The 18286-nt window shown below is 41.0% G+C and overlaps 1 protein-coding gene across 1 annotated transcript in view; it reads right to left on the bottom strand.

Moving 5' to 3' along the window:
* Positions 1–18286, bottom strand: part of LOC104970698 (ATP-binding cassette sub-family C member 4) — a 102610-nt gene that overhangs the window by 9224 nt on the left and 75100 nt on the right. Inside the window, exons 7-8 of the mRNA XM_025000209.2 lie at positions 17104–17295; positions 4969–5124 (exon numbers count right to left, since the gene is read on the bottom strand). Coding sequence (XP_024855977.1) covers positions 4969–5124; positions 17104–17295 — 348 coding nt within the window. The remainder of the gene's footprint in view (positions 1–4968; positions 5125–17103; positions 17296–18286) is intronic.

Genomic DNA, 18286 nt, shown 5'->3' with positions numbered 1-18286 from the left:
AAGTTTTTTTCATTGTAAGGAAAAAATTGAAGACAAAGGAAGATTTGATTTTTTTTAATACCACCCTGCTAATAAATATCTGTTTAAACACTCACACAAACATGAGAAACTTAACATTAAGATCTACACAAATTAACTGTCAATGCTGGTATGACTGGGAAATACCAACAGCATGATTAGTAGAGGTTTGTGTCTCAAAGCAAACCACTAAATATTTACACATTAGCACTGAAGAATAAAGTAGGCTATTTTCTCCATTGGTCAGACTGTCTTCTAGGGTCTGGAATCTCTCCACATGTGTGAAACGAACATCCCCACATGTGCAAGGGAACGTAAGCTCCTGGGGTCTGCAGCACCTCTGTCCATGGAGAGATCACCTCTGATGTTGGCATCAGCTGGTCCCCACGTTCTCTCACCTGTGTGTCAGGATAACCTGCCTCACAGAACCTCACAGAACCTAGAACTTGCAGTTACTAACTGCAAGGCCAGGAGGACCTGAAACCCACCTTGACCTGTGTCATGATACTTTAATTTAAATAGTTCTTCCTATCCATCTGCTTCAGGAGGAGCCATAAGTAAATTACTCTGGAAATATATGTGTCCTCTTGGCTTCAAGATTCATTTTGATATTTGGCAAAACTAATACAATTATGTAAAGTTTAAAAATAAAATTAAAAAAAAAAAAAAGAGAGAGAGAGAGAATCCTGTACATAAGCTCATGTAGGCCATTTACATTTTCTCCTGGAAGGCTCTAGTAACCCAGGTCATAAGAATATGGATAGCAGTGAAGAGCCGAATAAGCTCCTTTCAGTGAAGGGGGCAGAACAAGGGAATGCACTCGTGTGGGAACAAGAGGAGAACTGACTCTTCCACAAGTGCCCGGAACTGCCCTGAATCACACGTTCAAATCAGCCTTGGGGCTGGACTTTCCTCCTCACTTCACAAAAGCCTGAGAGGAAAGATGAAGATAGACATTTCTTTCCCCTAATCATAAGGAAAAATGATACTCAGGAAGCCTTCCAAACCTTCTTTCAATATGGTCTAAGTTTTAAGTCTGGTGAGAGAGGAAAGAATACAGAAAACTCAGGATGTGCCACCAAAAAAGAGATATCTGAGCAAATCCACAATTAAAAAGACATTATAAAGGGAGATTTATTCGCACAAAGTTGATTAAGTAGCCAATATGCCTCCAAAGCACTGAAAATCACTAGTCATACAATATTTCAGAATGAATACTGAACTGAACTAAAAAAACTCAAAACACAAATTTAAGGTCTCCCTTAAAACTTGAGTTTAGGATCAAAGACTAAACAACCATCTAAACAATGGTAAGCATTCCTTGTCAGGGGACTAACCATCATTCTACTTCAGATTTTTATAAAAACTTGTTACTTCTTGTAATTATCAACCTTAAGATTCCCACATGCAGGTATCTTCTGCATGTCTCCATGGGGTTTACACAAGCGACATAGCCAGGCAAGGGGAGGCTGGTCCCCAATATTCTTCTTCCTTCCCTCCATTTTCTAGGTTCTTTCAAGTAAGCAGGCTACTCCCTGCATATAATCTCAACCGGTGGTCTTTCTGGGGGACATATTTAACTACTTCAGATCCTAAGCATAAAGAACACACATACTTCAGCTACCTGTTGTGTTTAAGAAAATTATTTAAGAAGAACTTTCATTTTTGCTTATTCCTGAAATTTTGAACAGAAGTTGAGGAGTACCTTCTTAATAACACAGTATTCATCTTTGAAAGTTCCCCCCATGACTGATGGTCTATGTCCCCACTCCCCTGTCTCTGCTCCTACCCAGGTCCTTGTTATCATCACATCTTCCCCAGTTCTGACCTGTTCATGCAGGGTCAGCAGTGATGGGGATGAGCCTGGGAGGAAGAGAGACCACCATGGAAGCTCTCTGCTGCTTCCAGGATCACAGGGACCAGGGATCCAAGGAAGATGGTGTGGGCCTGGCTCACCTAAGAGAGGCAACTCAAAGAAACAGCACTGGGCTCCCTCTCCACAGAGTCTGCTCTCAGCTTCCTAAATTCCCTAAATTGGGGTGTTGGGACACAAGCATCAATGCTTCCTACTCATTTGGGGGGAGAGGAATGTAAGTTTTTGCACTTAGACAAGTAAATTCCAGTAACCAAACTAACAGGCTTTCTCCACCTCTGCAGCTAGCAAGACACTGTAAAGACAAAGGGCTCTCGGTTGGGGAGGGATAAGATTTTGAGTATCTTCTCCTGACACATATCAACCCATGACATACAAGTGCATAAACCCATTTCTAAACTAATATTTCCAAATGAGGGACAGAGCAATAGGAGTAGTATCTTCTGGCTTTGTTCTATGCTTATTCACTCTTGCTATGGTTTGGGGAGTCCTTTCAAGTGGGATGGTAGGAAAAATGGGGGAAAAGCTTTATATCCAAGGATATGAAAGGACTTTACAGACATGCCCTTTATTTCTACTAACTAATCTCACATGGCCATTTCAGAGATGAGTACCATCAAAGCATAAAACTTGGGAATTTAAGCTCATTTATTTTCTACTGTAACCATAAGTCATAAATCTAATAGCCAGAGGAAATCTTTAAATATGGGGACTATCCAGTTTTTCTGAAAGGGATACCTTTGGAAAAATATTTTTCAATTGTGATAAAATATACATAAATTTCGGAGAAGGCAATGGCACCCCACTCCAGTACTCTTGCCTGGAAAATCCCATGGACAGAGGAGCCTGGTAGGCTGCAGTTCATGAGGTCGCTAAGAATCGGACATGACTGAGTGGCTTCACTTTCACTGTTCACTTTCATGCATTGGAGAAGGAAATGGCAACCCACTCCAGTGTTCTTGCCTGGAGAATCCCAGGGACAGAGGAGCCTGGTAGGAGGCCATCTATGGGGTTGCACAGAGTTAGACACGACTGAAGCGACTTAGCAGCAGCAGCAGCAGCAGCACACATAAATTTGCTAGATTAGCCACTTTAAGTGCACACTTCAGTGGTGTTAAATACATTCACATTGTTGTACAGCCATCACCACCATCCAGCTGTAGATCTCCTTCCATCTTGAAGAACTGAAACTCTGTACCCATTAAACAACTCCCCTCTCCTGGCCACTCCTGGTACCCACCATTCTATATCCTGTATCCATGAATTTACTACTCTAGGTAACTCCTATTAGTAGAATCATACAGTATTTGTCCTTTGTAAATTACTTATTTCACTTAATGTTTTCAAGGTTCATCTGTGCTGTAGCATGTGTCAGAATTTCCTTCTTTATTAAGGCTGAGTAATATTCTACTGTATGTATGCACACCACGTTTTGATTGTTGATTCATCTGTCAATGGGCCCTTGGGTGCCTCCACCTTTTTGCTGTTGAGAATTCTGCTATAACATGCATGTCCCAGTATCTCTTCAAGACCTTTCTTCCAATTCTTTTGGGTTTATATTCTAATGTAGAATTGCTAGGTCATATGATATTTCCATCATTAACTTTTCTGAGCAACCAACAAGTTGATTTCCGTAGTGGTTGCACTATTTTTCATTCCTATCAGCAATAAACATGGGTTCTAATTTCTCTACATCCTTGCCAACACTAGTAACTTTATTTTTTTCTCTCTCTTTTCTTTGATAGCAGACATCTTAAGGGGTGTGAGGTGGCATTTCACTAGAGTCTGAAAAAACTATCTTGATTTAAAAATTACTTAGAGTAATCCCAGGTATTTTCAAGGTCATGGGCAGGTAGCAACAGCTGTCCCCAAGTCCACATTTACCGTCCTTTGGGTGCCATGTTGTACATGCTTCCTGATAACAGGTATTTCAGGACACATTACACCCACATTCCAGGAAGCACATTTGCCTGGCTCATTCTGTCTCATCTCCTCTCTGTTTCTCATCTCAAGAGGGTATTTTTCTGAGCTTCCTTTGATAGGCAGATGATTGCTAAGTATATAAATAAAAACTCATTTTTTTTAATCAGCAAGTCTGTCAAAGCAGAGGGCAGGATGATAGATGAGGACACAGGATCAAGGTTGCGCTTGGCTATATACCTGGAGGATAGTAATCTCTCAGTAAATATCACAGAATTATGTTGAATGAATGAACCACAGGAATGACAGCAGTGTCTACCATGCATATAATCCAGTCTCCAAACTCTCCCTGAAAGTTACACTACTTTACAAAGAAGAAGAAAAGAGAACAGAATCAGAGCCCAGGAAGAGATGGCCAACTCAACACCCCACCATCACAGCAGGCACATATGGGTCTACATGAAACACTTCACACTCATTGACCTATTTTGTCCTCACAACAGATTGAGGGGGTGATACTGTTATCTGCCTTGTAAGACAGAGAAAACCAAGTACATAGAGACAGAATTCTGAGTCCCCTACTCTTCCTCACTATTCTGTACTGCCTCCCTGGTGAAAATTATTCATTAATGGCTAAATTGTCAAAGTCTCCCCAAAGCATCTATATATCCTATAATTCTCAAAGCCCCACAATTCCATAGAAAGTTCTCCAAGGAGATAATCACTTTTTAAAAGATGTCCTGGTTTCCCACAACAAAATTACATCTGTAAGACACTTATTAACAAAATTCATGTTTCCCTATAGGAACCTCTCCAGCACTAAACAATTTATCCTTCTGTTCTCAGAATTATGTGATTATCAGTGAATAAAATTGTGGAAACTAAGGAAGTCTGAGTCAAGAAATCTATCTCAGTAAGTTATTAAATCACATGCACACAAAACTAACAAATGAACAACAACAACAACAACAAAAAAAAAACACACCTGGTATCTGATGAAAGTGTCTATTGAAAATACCTGCTGCTAAAAACATGCTCTACCGGGGGAAAAAAAGGATCAACTCATTCACTTAATTTGAAAAAAACAATCAAATTAAAAGCACTTAAACTTAGACGACTTATACAAAGAACATGTGAGAGTGCTCTGTTGTGCGTACCTGAAGTGCAACTGACAATTTCTTCCTTAAATCGTGCAGTCCAATATGTGTTGTCAAGATTCCATCAATATAAATGCCACCTTCAGGTTCTGACAATCGAAAAAGGGCAGCAACGAGGGAACTTTTTCCAGCTCCTGTTCTTCCCACGATGCCATACTGTAAAGAGACCCAGGAGGGATGAAGAATTAACAGGATGCACAAAACACAGGAGAACCCTGATTGTTGAAGACGAATTTTTAAGGTTCTCTTATATATAAAGAGTAGTCTATAAGTTTCCCAGGGCTTCCCTGGTGGCTCAGATGGTAAAGTGTCTGGCTGCAGTGCAGAAGGCCCAGGTTCAATCCCTGGGTCAGGAAGATCCCCTGGAGAAGGCCATGGCAACCCACTTCAGTATTCTTGCCTGGTGAATCCCATGGTCCGAGGAGCCTGGTGGGCTACAGTCCATGGGGTCACAAAGAGTCAGAGATGACCAACAAACTTCATAAGTTTCTCAAGCATGGCCCTGCTGGCATTTTGGACCAGATAATTCATTGTTGAGGCTCAGGGGCCTGTCCTGTATATTGTATGATGATTGACAGTAGCCATGAACCCACTAGACACCAGATGCAACCCCCAAATTGTGGCAACCAAAAATGACAGAAATTCACAAATGTCCCTGATTAAGATCACCATCATCCTAAGAATATACAACATAAACTATAGTGATTTTCATGCCTTCTAAAAATGTCAGGCAATTTTATTCAGATTTCCCTGAATAAATGTTTAATATGCTGAAAATTGTTTGTTTTCTATAATTATCATATAAGGAGCAGAAGGGGATAACAGAGGATGAGATGGTTGGATGGCATCACTGACTCAATGGACATGAGTCTGAGTAAACTCTGGGAGTTGGTGATGGACAGGGAGGCCTGGTGTGCTGCAGTCCATGGGGTCGCAAAGAGTCAGACACAACTGAGTGCCTGAACTGAACTGATCATTATGTGGTATGTTAAAGGGGGAGACATATATGTGTATGCAGTGTGTGTGTGTGTGTGTGTGTGTGTGTGTGTAACTAACATTCACAAGTAAAGGAAAAAGACCTGAAAAATAATCTGCCTGCAGTGAAAAACTAGCAGTCTCCTAAGTGGTCCATAAGAAGTCAGCTTTTAAATTAGTTTGATTCCTACTCCCTGGATAATTTGACCTTGAGTATTGACCATGGGTAATTTTACAGAGATGTCGACAAGTCAAGACAGAGTGTTAACACAAACAAGTGCTCACTTTCTGTGTTATTTATTTAAGAGGAATTATTCTTCGGTAGAAAAATGAAATCACTTCCTGATATTAAATATCTTAATCATATTCTATCTTGAAAGGAAACATCTTCAAATATAAAATGCAGGTCTCAGTCTTGAAAGAGGCCAGTAGACAAAATTTCCATAATGAGATCAACAATGATATAACTAATGTTTGTTATTTACATGGGACCTTTCATCGGAGTAGGTCAAAAGGCATTTTATTAATAAATTAATACTTAACAACTGAACCTTGGAAAAACACATGTCAGGTGTCAGTCTATTTACTAAAACCAGAGCAGAGAGAAATTAAACGCACTAACAGTAAGATTCAAGAATCAGTACAGAGTAGGTAAAATGCTGGTGGCTGGTGGTTTAGTCACTGAGTCGTGTCCAACTCTTGCCGACCCCATGGACTGTCGCCTGCCAGGCTCCTCTGTCCATGGGATTCTCCAGGCAAGAATACTGGAGTGAGTTGCCATTTCCTTCTCCCATGTAAAATGCTGGTGAGGAATAAAACTGCATTCAAATATATATGCAGAAACTGGCCTTTTTTACCAATGAATTTTTAAGTGAAAAAAAGTATTAATCACTTGTGTCCAACTCTTTGCGACCCCCTGGACTGTAGACTGCCAGGCTCCTCTGTCCATGGAATTCTCCAGGCAAGAGTACTCGAGTGGGTTGCCGTTTCCTACTCAAGGGGATCTTCCTGACCCATGGATGGATCCCAGGTCTCCTACATTGCAGGCAGATTCTTTACCTTCTGAGCCACTGGGGAAGCCCAACTGCAAATTCTCTGAAGGAAGCTTTCCAAGAGATTATTTCATCTATATTTAAAATCTGGAATTGATGATAGTGTAAGATATGCTTTAAGTTTTAAAACTCATGACTTTAAAAAAGAACTACTAAATCTTTCTGAGCAATATAATCAGAATGCTTGGAATGTTTCATGTTTTCTGATTTGAATACTTCTAAAGTTTCAAATCTTAGTCTGTCAAATAAATCATGGCATTTCAAAAATGAATTTATCTTTATAGAGATTAAACATAAGAAAAGTGGGTTTACCTAATTTTATTATCTTATAAAGGTAATACAATGACTATAAGACATTTTATTGTTGTTCAATCATTCAGTCATGTCTGACTATTTGCGACGCCATGGACTGCAGCATGCCAGGTTTCCCTGTCCTTCACTATCTCCTGGAGCTCGCTCAAATTCATGTCCATTGAATTGGTGATGTCACCCAATCATTTCATCCTCTGCCATCTCCTTCTCTTCCTGCCTTCAATCTTTCCCAGCATCAGGGTCTTTTCCAATGAAATGGCTCTTCACATCAGGTGGCCAAAGTATTGGAGATTCAGCTTCAGCATCAGTTCTTCCAATGATTATTCAGGGTTGATTTCCTTTAGGATTGACTGGTTTGATTGCCTTGCTGTCTGAGGGACTCTCAAGAGCCTTCTCCAGCACAACAGTTCAAAAGCATCAGTTCTTCAGCGCCCACACTGTTTATGGCCCAACTCTTACATCCATACATGACTACTGGAAAAAGCATAGCTTTGACTAGATGGACCTCTGTTGGCAAAATAATGTCTCTGCTTTTTAATTTGTTGTCTACGTTTGTCATAGCTTTCCTTCCAAGGAACAAGCATCTTCTAATTTCACAGTTGCAGTCATCACCCACAGTGATTTGGAGCATAAGAAAATAAAGTCTATCACTGTTTCCATTGTTTTCCCATCTATTTGCCATGAAGCGATGAAACCAGAGGCAATGGTCTTAGCTTTCTGCATGCTGAGTTTTAAGCCAGCTTTTTGCACTCTCCTCTTTCACCTTCATCAAGAGGTTCTTTAGTTCCTCTTTGCTTTCTGCCATTCGTGTAATATCATCTGCATATCTGAGGTTACTGATATTTCTCCTGGCAATCTTGATTCCACCTTGAGCTTCATCCAGCCCAGCATTTTGCATGCTGTACTCTGCATGTAAGTTGAATAAGCAGGGTAACAATGTACAGCCTTGAAGTACTTCTTTCCCACTTTTGAACCAGTACATTGTTCCATGTCCAGTTCTAACTGTTGCTTCTTGATCTGCATACAGGCTTATCAGGACATTTTTTACCTTACATTAATCCCTAATTCATATAATATAGATGTGCCATTCTCTGCATGCAGGCAGGTTGTAGTGTGTATATATATGGCTCATCTGTTCTGTGTACAAGCAGGCCTCAAAGATATTTTGTATTTGGCTCCAGACTACCTCAACAATGTGAATATCAAAATAAAGCAAGATATATGAATTTTTTGTTTCTCTATGCAAATAAAAGTTATGTTTATACTATATTGTAGTCTAATGAGGTACAATAGCATTATATAAGGTAATAGTACATACCTTAATTTCCAATACTTTATTGCTAAAAGAATGCTAACCATCTGAGCATTTATAGGGTAACATTAAAAACCACTGATCACGGATCAGAATAATAAATATAATAATAATGAAATGGTTTGAAATATTGCAAAAATTATCAAAATGAGACAGAGACATGAAGTGAGCAAATGCTATAGGAAAAATGGTGCCATTTTACTTGCCTGACACAGCATTGCCATAAATGTCCAATTTTTTTTAAGTATTATCTGTGAAGCACAGTTAAACAGGTGTGCCTATATTTCTGTGTGTTCTCATACATAAATCAACACACATCAGGACACAGGTGAGAACTGATCTGTGAGAATGTGTGTATGTTCCCATGTTACCAGCTCTACTGTAACTGACCCATCTGTGCAAACAGGAACATCTGTACACTTTAGGTAAATGGACTGAGATATGTTGGGGCACCAAGGACTGCTCATGACCACAGGACTGTGAGTTCCAAACTCCAGTGAAGAGAACTAAAAAACCAGGGGACTTCCCTGGCATTCATTCCAGTGGTTAAGATTCTGTTCTTCCACTGCAGGAGGCATGGATTTGATCCCTGGTCAGGGAACTAAGATCACACATGCTGCATGGCCCCAAACACCCCAAAAAGAAAAAAGCAACTCACAGAAAACCTGACTCTAATTATTCCAGAGTTCAGTCTTCAAAGCTATAGTCTGAATGTCTTTTCTGAGTAACCAAAGGGTTCTACCAGTTGCCCATGAAGAGTGTCACCAGTATCAGTAACCTTACATTCTTCAATCTAAAGACAGTTGGGGGACTTCCCTGGTGGCTCAGTGATAAAGAATCTGCCTGTCAATGCAGTAGACGTGGGTTCAATCCCTAGTCTAGTAGAATCACACATACTGTGAAACAACTAAGCCCATGCACCACAACTATTGAGCCTGCGCTCTAGAACCCGGGAACCACAACTGTTGAGCCAACATGCCACAACTATTGAAGACCTTGCACCCTATAGCCCATGCTCTTAACAAGAGAAGACACCACAATGAGAGGCTCACATGTGGCAACTAGAGAAAAGCCCCAAGCAGCAACAAAGACCCAGCACAGCCAAAAATAAATAAATAAATAAAATTATAAAGACTCTTAAAGAAAATCTTCTGTTATTGGTTTTGCAATGGCCCCTTTCTGTTTTTCCAACCAGGTTGGTCTCTGATGATGACACAACTTATTACACACTTGCTTTTGGATCTCTCTTCACACACCAAACTCAACATATTCAACACCCAATGCCCCACACAAAACAATCCCTTCATCCGTCTTCCCTACTTTATTCTCATTACTTCTTTCCCAGGCTCACAGTGTTTAAAAAACAAATTAAATTCCTTAATCATAATCAGTGCAAATAAATTTAAAAAGTAAATAAATACTAGCTATAGCCCAGCACTCTGAAAAAAATTCTTAAAATTATATTTTTACTTTCTAGGCTGCTGCATGTGTTCTTTTTGTTGTTTCTGTATTTTTTTGTATGTGTTCTTAAAGACACAGTTCACATATTTAAGCAAAATGGGATTGATGTGAACATACTGTTATATGTGTTTTCATTTAGTATTTGTAATGCTTTCATAATATTGTAGTACATGTGATCATTTATTTAACAGATCCTCTATTGCTGGATATTTAGGCAGTGTCAAATAGTTAGCTACTGGAAATAACTCTGTGTTAAATATCCCTGAAGCTAAATCTTTGCAAACAACTTTAAGCATTTCCTTCACATAAATTCTCAGATTTGGAACTGCTGAGAGTCAAGTATGAACCCTTTGGACAGCAAGTATGAATCCCTTGGATAGCAAGGAGATCAAACAAGTCAATCCTAAAGGAAATCAGTCCTGAATAGTCATTGGAAGAACTGATGCTAAAGCTCCGATACTTTGGCTACCTGACACAAAGAACCAACTCATTAGAAAAGACCCTGATGCTGGGAAAGACTTAAGACAGAAGGGGAAGGGGACAACAGAGGATGAGATGGCTGGATGGCATCACTGATACAATGAGCATGAACTTGGGCAAACTCCTGGAGATGGTGAGAGACAGAGAAACCTGGTGTGTGTCAGTCCTTGGGGTCGTGAAGAGTCGGACACAGCTAGGTGACTGAACAGCAACAACAAAGTATAAACATTTTCAGAGGAAGCTGTTAAGCTGCTAACCTACCCTCCAGAAGTATGATACCATTTTTTACTCCCACCCATTGCCCTGCACATTCACAAATCCAGGTGTTAGAGCTTTGTTTTAATTGACAACAATTTGATTCCAAAAAGTGGCATCACTTTCCCACGATGTCTTACTGGAGGGAAAACAGCTCCCGCCTCCCCGCCCCCTGCACCTGCCCCCTCTGGTCCATGTGCTCTCACTTCTCAAATTAAACTCCCAAATGCCAGCTCAGCATTCAACACTACACCCTAGGATGTCTCTTCTACAAAACTGTCCTCTCATACTTCATGTACATGAGTCAGCTTCCTTGGCATCACTAGGTAATTGTGAGGGTTGAATGCAAAAACGTGTGTTACGCACTTGGTAGTTCATTTTCCTGAATGCTTTGCAGATGTCTAAGTCTTCACTCACTGGATCAGAGCATCATGCTTTTGCTTATCTTGGTCTTACCTCCCAGAATGCCTTTCACATGCATTTCCACCTGCTGAAACCCTAACCACACATCACTAAGTCTGTCTCACATGTCTAATTCCTTGAAAATGCTCTCCCTGTCTCCTGATGTGGGCTTGTTCCAACTCTAGCTGATGTTATGTCATTTTATATAAATGTCTATAAAAATCATGACCTCCTTCTAGCTTACAAAGTTAATATAGTCATTTTCTTGTTTCTTCAACTAGACTGTATACATTGACATCAGAATCTGTATTGGATTTGACTTTTTCTTATTTGTATTACCTGTGGTGTCCTGAGACAAAGAAACTTCCACTGGAAGATGAGATTTTTAACTCAGGCCAGAGAAATTTATGGAAAAAATCTATTACCATTTTATTTAGGTATAAGATAAATCAGAGACAGATACAGCAGATGGATCCTATAGCCATAAATAGAATTTCAAATGGCCAACAGCTCATTTTCATGGGACAGACAACACTTTCTGCAATGCAAGTGGTTATGGTCATTTTACACCCTATGAAAATAATGACCATTTTGTCCAAGCATTTACTCTGGGTGCTTTACATGTCTTATGTTCTTTAAGTTGTACATCAACCCTACAGGTTACATCCTATCACTTCCATTTTGCACAAGAAAAGATTGAGGCTTAGATAACTTAGTCTGTCTGAACTATCAGAGCCCATAAATAGCAGTATGGGACTCAAATCCACATCTTTTGGCCTCTTTTCCATCTGCTGATGGGACTCTCTATTATTTGGATGGCCTGACATTTTATCACGTCCCTCTGTGTAGCTAGAACACAGAGAGTGGGGATAGGTGTAGTTTCAGTTAAAAAAAAACAGGCCTACCATAGAGAACTTACAGTCAGAAACTTAAAGCATGACGTGGACACAAGTGTATATATGGTGAACAGGAGCAAAGAGGGTACCTGAAGTCAGGTTGACCAGCTGTCAGCAGAAAGAACTGGCATCCACAGCCAGATTGAAAGAAACCTGCAGTTCAGTGGGACACATGATGCCTGGGGAACAGGTCAAAGAGACCTCATGCCCTGCTAGGGGCAGCAAGACTCATTTTTTATCCCATCAGATGGTGAAACAGCCACACATACGCTGCTGCGCTGGGCTATCTCTGACTCCAGGTCCAGACAGGGCTGAGCCTGTGGGAAATCCCCCTGGTCCCTGCAGGAGGCTGGTGTGGGGAAGGTGGTACAGTGGAATGAAAAATGCCTGTGATGGAAGACAGACTCCACTGGAAAGACACAAATAATGCAGTAGAATCACACAGAATTAGATTATAATGTAAAAGTGAAATTTATAGAGCATAAAGGTAAGGAAATCTAGTGGCACAGAATATTCTAGAGCCTCCTGCTCAGTCACAACAGAGATTTGAGAATTCTTAAGTTCAATTTCAAACTGTCAAAGCACATTTCTTGGGAATCACAGGTTATCACTCATAAAAAACTGCCCATGGGAGGGAAAGGAGGAGGTTATGTTCAGCTGTAATGCTGAGTCAAGAGGTCTGGGTGATCCTGAGACTCTGCATTTCTAAGAAGCTCCAGGAGATGTAGGTGCTGCTGGCTCTGGCACCACAGTTTGAGTCACAAGGAATTAGGAAGCAGCAGGGGAAGGGGGACAATCTGGGAGTAAGGAGAGTGGCTTTTAAGAAAATATTATGTAAAAAAGGAGAAAATGTAAGAAACTAATATTTTGCACATTATAGCATGTTCTACTAAGCATCTGTAAAAATGTATTATCCAAATAATAGCTGTGAGCAAAAACAAAGCAAAATCAATCTACCTCGAGAGCTGGAAAATACTTTATTGCCCAGGATTCTCTAAAATGATCAAATCAACCACAAAATCATCTAAATGAAAAATTTAGCCTGTTTTCAGACTCTAACAAAGAAGTCTAGGGTCCTATTTATCTCACGTTGGCTTTTATGTTTGGCTGTTCTGAGTTCTGATTGCCTTCGAAGAGCTGTCTCTGGCTGTGGTGAGTAGGGGCTACTCCCTGTTGCAGTGCACGGGATTCTCACTGAGGGGGCTTCTACTGATGCTGAGCAAAGACTTCAGTAGTTGTGGCACATGGCTCAGTAGTTGTGGTGCAGGGCTTAGTTGCTTTGCAGCATGTGGAATCTTCTCAGACCAGGGATTGAACCAGTGTCCCCAGCATTGGCAGGCAAATTCTTATCCACTGCACCACCAGGGGAGTCCTAGTTCCTTATTTTTACTTGCTATTTCTTCTGTAAATTAAAATCCCGCATCAGTTCAGTTCAGCCACTCAGTCGTGTCCGACTCTTTGTGACCCCATGAATCACAGCATGTCAGGCTTCCCTGTCCATCACCAATTCCCGGAGTTCACTCAAACTCATGTCCATCGAGTCGGTGATGCCATCCAGCCATATCATCCTCTGTCGTGCCCTTCTCCTCCTTCCCCCAATCCCTCCCAGCATTAGGGTCTTTTCCAATGAGTCAACTCTTCGCATGAGGTGGCCGAAGTACTGGAGTTTCAGCTTAAGCATCAATCCTTCCAATGAACACCCAAGACTGATCTCCTTTCAGTCCAAGGGACTCTCAAGAGTCTTCTCCAACACCACAGTTCAAAAGCATCAATTCTTCAGCATTCAGCTTTCTTCACAGTCCAATTCTCACATCCACACATGACCACTGGAAAAACCATAGCCTTGACGAGACAGACCTTTGTAGGCAAAGTAATATCTCTGCTTTTGAATATGCTATCTAGGATGTCATAACTTTCTTCCAAGGAGTAAGTGTCTTAATTTCATGACTGCAGTCACCATCTGCAGTGATTTTGGAGCCCAAAAAAATGAAGTCTGACAGTGTTTCCACTGTTTCCCCATCTATTTCCCGTGAAGTGAAGGGACCAGATGCCATGATCTTAGTTTTCTGAACATTGAGCTTTAAGCCAACTTTTTCACTCTCCTCTTTCACTTTCATCAAGAGGCTTTTTAGTTCCTCTTCACTTTCTGCCATAAGGGTGGTGTCATCTGCATATCTGAGGTTATTGATATTTCTCCCGGCAATCTTGAATAGTGCCTACTATACTTTCCTATTGACTAACTTCCAGAAATCAGGACAGAAGAGGAAATAAGAGAAAGAGAATAAAGCCCCACTTCTGCTGGGCTGGCTCACTCTCATGTCCCCTGCCCACCACACCCTTCCCCCCGCCCCCCCGCCCCCTCCACAACAGCCTCTCTCAATCAAATCCAACACCAAAGGGTTGTCCTGGAGTGATGAGGGCTGGGACAGGTGAGCTTGAGAGGGAACCTAGAAGGTAGACAGGTTGAGTGAAATCAATTCATGAACACACTGCCCAGGTATCATCTCCAAACACAGAAATGAAACTAAAAGTGATACTGAGTGGACCAAGGTACAGATCAAAAATCAAGTTACTGCAGTTATTAATTCAGTCTCCAAATTCAATTTTCCCTCAAACATTTCAGAATCTCAATTCCCATGATTTTCAGGTTTTAGAAGGAAGAATAAGAATCTGTTATATTCCGAAGTTATACTACGTATAAGTCATATTTTATGGCTTTGGGGAGAATTTAAGACAAGTGCAGGTTAACAGAATTACATTTACAACAGAAAATCTGACACACACATTGTCTGAGAGTAAGTAAACACCACCTACAGTGCTCTCAGGGAAAAGATTATATTAAGAGCTGTGGTTAATGTTTTCCTGACACAGCAGTTCACATTTTTCCTGACCTACACTGAAACTGGAAATAATTAGGAGGGAGCTTTTGCCCTGTGACTAACTGAAGCTGCTCCCTGGGTAGCATTTGGGCATTATATTGAATATTCTTTCATATTACAAGGGTTTCATTCATTAAATCACAGCTACAGCCATTAGATGGGTCTGGGGTGGTTAAGAGTTTTAAAGAGCAGTTCTTTCAGTTATTTACGGAGTTGTCATGTGTGTGTGCTGGTTCCTGCTTGCTCACACCTGTGTAAGTCACTCACCCTCACAACCAGCAGTCCCTCAGCACCCTCTCTGTGCCTTGCAAAATGCTACTTTCTGGGAACAAAAATGAAAACAAGAGGCTCCCTGATTATAAAAAGCCTCAAAGTACTGTGAGATGCAGATCCCAAATTACAAAGCATGCCACAGGTGCTATCTTTTAATTATGATGAAATTCACATAACATAAAATTTAACCATTTTTAAGTGGACACCATTTGGTGTTCAGTACATTCACATTGTTGTGCAACCAAGCTTGAGATTTTTTTTTGCCTCGTAAAACTGAAATTCTTACCCATTAAAAACAACTCCCCATTTCCCCTTCCCCAGTCCCTGGAAACCACCATCCTACTTCCTGTCTTCTTGGATTTGATTACTTTAGGAATCTCACATAAATGGAATGAGAGTATTCATTTCTTTTGTGTCTGTCATCAAGGTTTATCCATAGGTCAGAATTTTCTTCCTTTTTAAGGCTGAATAATACTTCATTGTAAGGATTTAGTTCCTTCCAACTTTTGGCTGCTATGAACATAGGTGTACCATAAATGCTACCTTAATATAAAAGACACTAAGGGTATATTAGTGTGTGTGTGTATAAAAGTATATATATACACTAATACTAAAAGTATTATATATATACACTAATATGTATATTAGTATATTAAGTATATGTTAGTACATTAAGTATATGTTAAGTATGTACATTAAATATATATAATATATATTAGTATATTAGTATATATAAGGGTATATTAAGGGTACATTAAGCTGAGGGTCTCGAAGATGCATTCAAGTTGACTCCAAAAATGAGATTTTCACCATCCAGATGATGGAGGGCCTGGGTCTCTGAGGCAGAGGACCAGTATGTGCACAGGGAACAGGGAGGACGTGGTGCTTTGGGAGAACCTGCACGCAGTCCCATTGCAGGGGGGTGTGTGTCAGACAAACTGGCTGCAGAGTAAGGTGGGGAAGAGCTCCTAACACCTTGTCTGTTCTGGTTTAGTGTCTTCTTCAAGACTCTGTCCTGGTCCCAGCTGAGGGCCTCAAGCTGAGTGCAGAAAGAATATCACCAGCAGACATGGATGCTAACAGGTCCAGGTCACAAGCCTCTCTGCCATCTTTCACAAGGATCTTCTCTGCTCCCTTCAATTTGCTTTTGACTTTGAGCCAGTCTCTAGACCCTACCTCTATCTGAGGCCCTGGTTCCTCACTCCTGACTGGGTCATTATTGAGGCTCTTCTCTGGTGGACACAAGGTCACCTCACGGCCCCTGCAGGAGTGGACTTGAGGCTATGCTATGGTTCCAGCAGCAGCTCACACAGCCCAGTAAGGATCAGATCTGGGCTAAGAAAGAAGCAGTCTACTGGGGGAGGGCAGGGGTGCAGCAGCTCAGTGTGGGTGAGTGGAGGACAAGGCTACAGGAAGGGCTAAGGGATAGGGAAGGAGGCTGCCACCAGAGGGCACCATGGGAGGAGGAGGAGATCTCAGAAATACAAACAAGAAAAGATGGAAAGGAATGAGATATTGGAGAGTTAGGGCCAGGAAGACAAGGCTGACGTCCCAGACTTTGTATGAATAATCAGGTGTCACATGTAGTGTCCTGAGTCAGGTTAAGATGGAACCCCAGAGCCCATCAACCACCATGAGGGAGCTCACAACACAGGGGAAAATTGCTGGTATACCCATGCCATGGTCAGTTTCCAAGAAAGATCCACCTACAATGTCACTGATATAATCTGCATCCATTAGGAGCAAACAGTCCCCCTGACATAGTGGTAAGGAAGCCAAGAACAGATGTGGTGCTAAATCTTTAGCTGGATTCAAAGAGGCGAATGGCTTAAACTAACCTTTTCTCTTGAGTAAATGGATGTTTCCAGGTTCCTCAATACCAGAGGACTGTCCGAGTTATATCTGAAGTTCACACTGAAAAAGGAAATCCTTCCGTCTGGGGGCCAGAATGGTGGTGGACGATACTCAAGTTCCCAGGGCTCTTCTTTCTCAAGGTCTGTATATTCAATTACCCTTTCTACTGAAATCATCTGAAAGACATATGACATCACATGAGTTAGTATCAGAGGATCTAGTTTATAGGTGTTCAGAGATTATAAATGAAACCTCCTGCTTTTTTATGGTTCAGAATATCTCAGGTCTCAACATCCACAAAGGACAGAAGTAGGAGTCTGATGAGGCCTTGGATGATTTGCAAACTTGCTCATCATCTTCAACACTTTTACACATGACTACTTCCTTCAACTTTATATAAAAGCTAAAAAAAAATAGAGAAATGAATGGTAAGATTTTATTGATCCACCTTTCACATCTAAATAAAAAAAAAACACACACACAAGAATTTTTTTGAAAGAGAAGAACACTTATGGACATCAATCAGTGTGTGTGGCTACAGAAGGGCCACGTGTTACAGATGTCCAGAACTGGACAGTCATCAAACATCATTTTAATAATTAGTCACTTTCTACTCTGTTAGAAGAAATAAATGGAGAAACTTCATTTTTATTGTTTTTCTCCCTTTAGGAGAAGGTACAAATATTCAAAAGTGTATAATTTACTTAATGACTAAGGCCTCTTCAGTTCAGTTCAGTTCAGTCGCTCAGTCATGTCCGACTCTTTGCGACCCCATGAATCGCAGCACGCCAGGCCTCCCTGTCCATCACCAACTCCCAGAGTTCACTCAAACTCACGTCCATTGAGTCAGTGATGCCATCCAGCCATCTCATCCTCTGTCGTCCCCTTCTCCTCCTGCCCCCAGCCCCTCCCAGCATCAGAGTCTTTTCCAATTAGTCAACTCTTCTCATGAGGTGGCCAAACTATTGGAGTTTCAGCTTTAGCATCAGTCCTTCCAATGAACACCCAGGACTGATCTCCTTCAGAATGGACTGGTTGGATCTCCTTGCAGTCCAAGGACTCTCAAGAGTCTTCTCCAACACCACAGTTCAAAAGCATAAATACATCAGCGCTCAGCTTTCTTCACAGTCTAACTCTCACATCCATACATGACCACTGGAGAAACCA

This window comes from Bos taurus, chromosome 12 (genome assembly GCF_002263795.3).
Source record: "Bos taurus isolate L1 Dominette 01449 registration number 42190680 breed Hereford chromosome 12, ARS-UCD2.0, whole genome shotgun sequence".
NCBI classification, from domain to species: Eukaryota; Metazoa; Chordata; class Mammalia; order Artiodactyla; family Bovidae; genus Bos; species Bos taurus.
This window is presented reverse-complemented; position numbering and strand designations above follow the sequence as displayed.